Here is a 2,836-nt window from a genome sequence, read left to right as displayed (position 1 = left end):
TCTAGTCTATAGTCTAGTCTATAGTCTAGTCTATAGTCTAGTCTATAGTCTAGTCTATAGTCTAGTATGTAGTCTAGTCTATAGTCTAGTCTATAGTCTAGTCTGTAGTCTAGTCTATAGTCTAGTATATAGTCTAGTCTAAATTTTAGGGAAAATTAACAATTGAATAAACTTCTTTAACAGTTTTATATGTGTTCTAATTATAATTTCTAATTGGTCCATCTATGATATGTTTACCTTGTAATTGTTTCCTTTTGTAGTCAATCAAAATATTTTATTTTACCATTTCTTTTCAATACACACACAAACTATCAATCAATCAAACAAATATGACATCATAAGTCCTATACACAACAAACCAACCATTCTTTTGGTTCCTTAGTTTTAAGGTACAAAGAATAAAGTTTTTTCTTTGAAAATGAACGTGAGCAAATGTGGGAATAGTAATTGAATTCAATTTTAAAACATTGTGAGAAATTATAGTAGGGCGAGGCCGACCATATAATACCCTACATCTGTTACAGAAAGTAAAAAAAATTTTAAGTTGAATTGTACCTTGTCACAGATATACTAAAGCTATTATTGTTGAATAAAACTGTTGTCATTTAAGTAAAATTTTTAATGAGGCCCTATAATTTTAGAATTCATTCAAAAAATAACTTATTAACTATCTAATCAGATTGTGGTGGTGATTTCTACAATACTTATACCAACCATATTCATCAACCCTTTCTATTCTCTCCATATATGTATATATTCAGATTGGCACTTTGGGACAATCCTTGCTATGGGGTTATGGGGTCATTAGGTTAAGACTTTGTAAATAGGGGAGAAATCTCCTTTTTGTTATCTCAGCTAAGGTGTATTTGATTTGATAAGCTTCGTTTTTTTTTTTTGGTCTTTCTCACCGTCTCTTTAGTACCTTTAATTAAGAATTTTGCTGACCTTAAATCAAATCAAGGACATTATGAAAAGTATAGTTTTAGAAGATTTTGAGACCAAATTTTTATTATTATATATTTCTAAAATTATTAAAAAAGACGCCCTATATAAATCTAAGCAAATGTTTGTTGGTTTAAGTTGCACTAACAAAGATAAAACTATTTTTTACAAAATAGGGCGTTGCCACAAAAAGAAAATTATTGAATATCAAACATAATAATCTATATACATACGCCCCCCAAAATCGACTTGTTTAACTAAACCAAACACTTCGCTTAGTATTCAAGTGATCTTCAAAGTGTTTGGTTCAAAAAAGAAAAAAACTAATAAAAGTGTTAAAAAATAAATTTTAAATAAAAAGCTATGTTTATAATAAAAAATTTTTATTTAAATTGAAAGAATAACAAACTAGACAAAAATATCCTTTAAAATAACAAAAAAAAACACATTAAATTAAAATGTGTTGTTTAAAATTAGTGATAAATTTGGCAATAATTGTAGTATTTTTTACACCCTCCCTTAATGGTTTAGTTAACTCGTAAGCGAATTTTAAGGATTTTTTTCGGGAATTTTGCAAATATTTTCTTTTTTTTATTTTAGTCCTAAAATTATTTCCAAAGATGGTCATTTAATTTTCGAATCTGGTTTAGATCGCAATATAACATTTGTACTTAAAGGAAAATCTCGTTTAAATATCAATGATGAATATGATATTATTGATTTATTGCTGCAATCTAAAAAGGGGCGTCTCTCGCCTGAGCTAGCTTCACAAACCGAATGGACTGAGGAAGAGGATGCCATACTAAAGCAATTAATGGCAGATGTTACCTCGTTAAAGACTCGTGTTTTTGGTCCTACTGGTTTAGAGTTTCGCTATCGTGTGTTACAAAATCGTACCAGAAGTGCTAATCAGCTATTGAGACGTTATAAGATTCGCATGCAAAGAGTAGAGACGCGAGTACAATCGTTGTATGATATTTTAGAAACCGATAATTGTAAAAGTAATCCCTGTCAGAATGCTGGCACTTGTTTGAATATTTTTGGTAGCTACGCCTGTAAGTGTCCAAAGAATTTTGAGGTGAGTTCTAATTGAGAGAATTTGTGTTCTTTTATTAATATCGCAGTTAATTCGAACCGAGATTGCACAGTTATTGAATTCGTTTACTATTATATATGAGCAGCTGCAGGTCCAGTTCGAGTGTTGGGGGGAAGGAACTTTTGTTTTTTTTTTACTTATATTCCTTTTTTCTTATTTTAATATATATTGTAGAAAAATTTTTGGTTTTGTGTAGAAGAGGGGGGGAGAAGTTCCTTTTCCCCTCTTGGATCCGCGCCTGTATATAAGGAATTCACATATAAGTTATCTACTTACATATAGACAACTTATAACTCCTAGTCGTAAGGTGTTTTATTAATTTTGAGTGTCGGACTAACAAAAGTTTATTTTACCGATTTTGTCCATTATCGAAAGAGTGACTCGGTCCCTAATTGGCCTCAACTCTTTTAAACACCTATTCACAAAATCAGTTTATTTAGAAAACCATTTTTACTACTAACTCCCAGTTATTAATGGACTTACTTTGCCGAGCACCAATATCCTACTTCTGGATAATATTAATGGATAATGGTGTTTAATTTTGCGGATCCTGTAACATATGAAGTCTTTGGATATAAGATTTCAAATGAAATACAAACAGCTTCTCTCCATAGATGCTAATTTAGACCAACAAAAGTTCTAATAGGTGCTTTAAAAGGCTAGATCCATGAAATTTCAATTTTACTTTCAACTTCTTAATTTGCAGATGTTTAAAATCGAAATTCTTAAACGGCTCCATTAATATATTGAGCCTTCGGAGACCAGTTAGTTAGTTAGTTAGTTAGTTAGTTAGTTAGT

At 30.3% G+C, this 2,836-nt stretch overlaps 1 protein-coding gene across 1 annotated transcript; it reads left to right on the top strand.

Moving 5' to 3' along the window:
- The first annotated feature begins 1,303 nt into the window (after positions 1 to 1,303).
- Positions 1,304 to 2,035, top strand: LOC124420034 (cubilin homolog). The gene is made up of 2 exons (XM_046951554.1): positions 1,304 to 1,480; positions 1,543 to 2,035. Exons 1-2 carry the CDS (start codon positions 1,401 to 1,403, stop codon positions 2,033 to 2,035), a joined length of 573 nt encoding a protein of 190 aa, XP_046807510.1. The 5' UTR covers positions 1,304 to 1,400.
- Positions 2,036 to 2,836: the final 801 nt, after the last annotated feature.

Source organism: Lucilia cuprina, chromosome 5 (assembly GCF_022045245.1).
Source record: "Lucilia cuprina isolate Lc7/37 chromosome 5, ASM2204524v1, whole genome shotgun sequence".
NCBI classification, from domain to species: Eukaryota; Metazoa; Arthropoda; class Insecta; order Diptera; family Calliphoridae; genus Lucilia; species Lucilia cuprina.
This window is presented reverse-complemented; position numbering and strand designations above follow the sequence as displayed.

Coding starts and splice junctions, on each gene's coding strand:
- LOC124420034 (XM_046951554.1), top strand. CDS start 1,401: ATGTGTTGTTTAAAATTAGTGATAAATTTGGCAATAATTGTAGTATTT. Junction 1,481..1,542: donor CTTAATGGTTTAGTTAACTC/GTAAGCGAATTT, acceptor TTTTTATTTTAG/TCCTAAAATTATTTCCAAAG.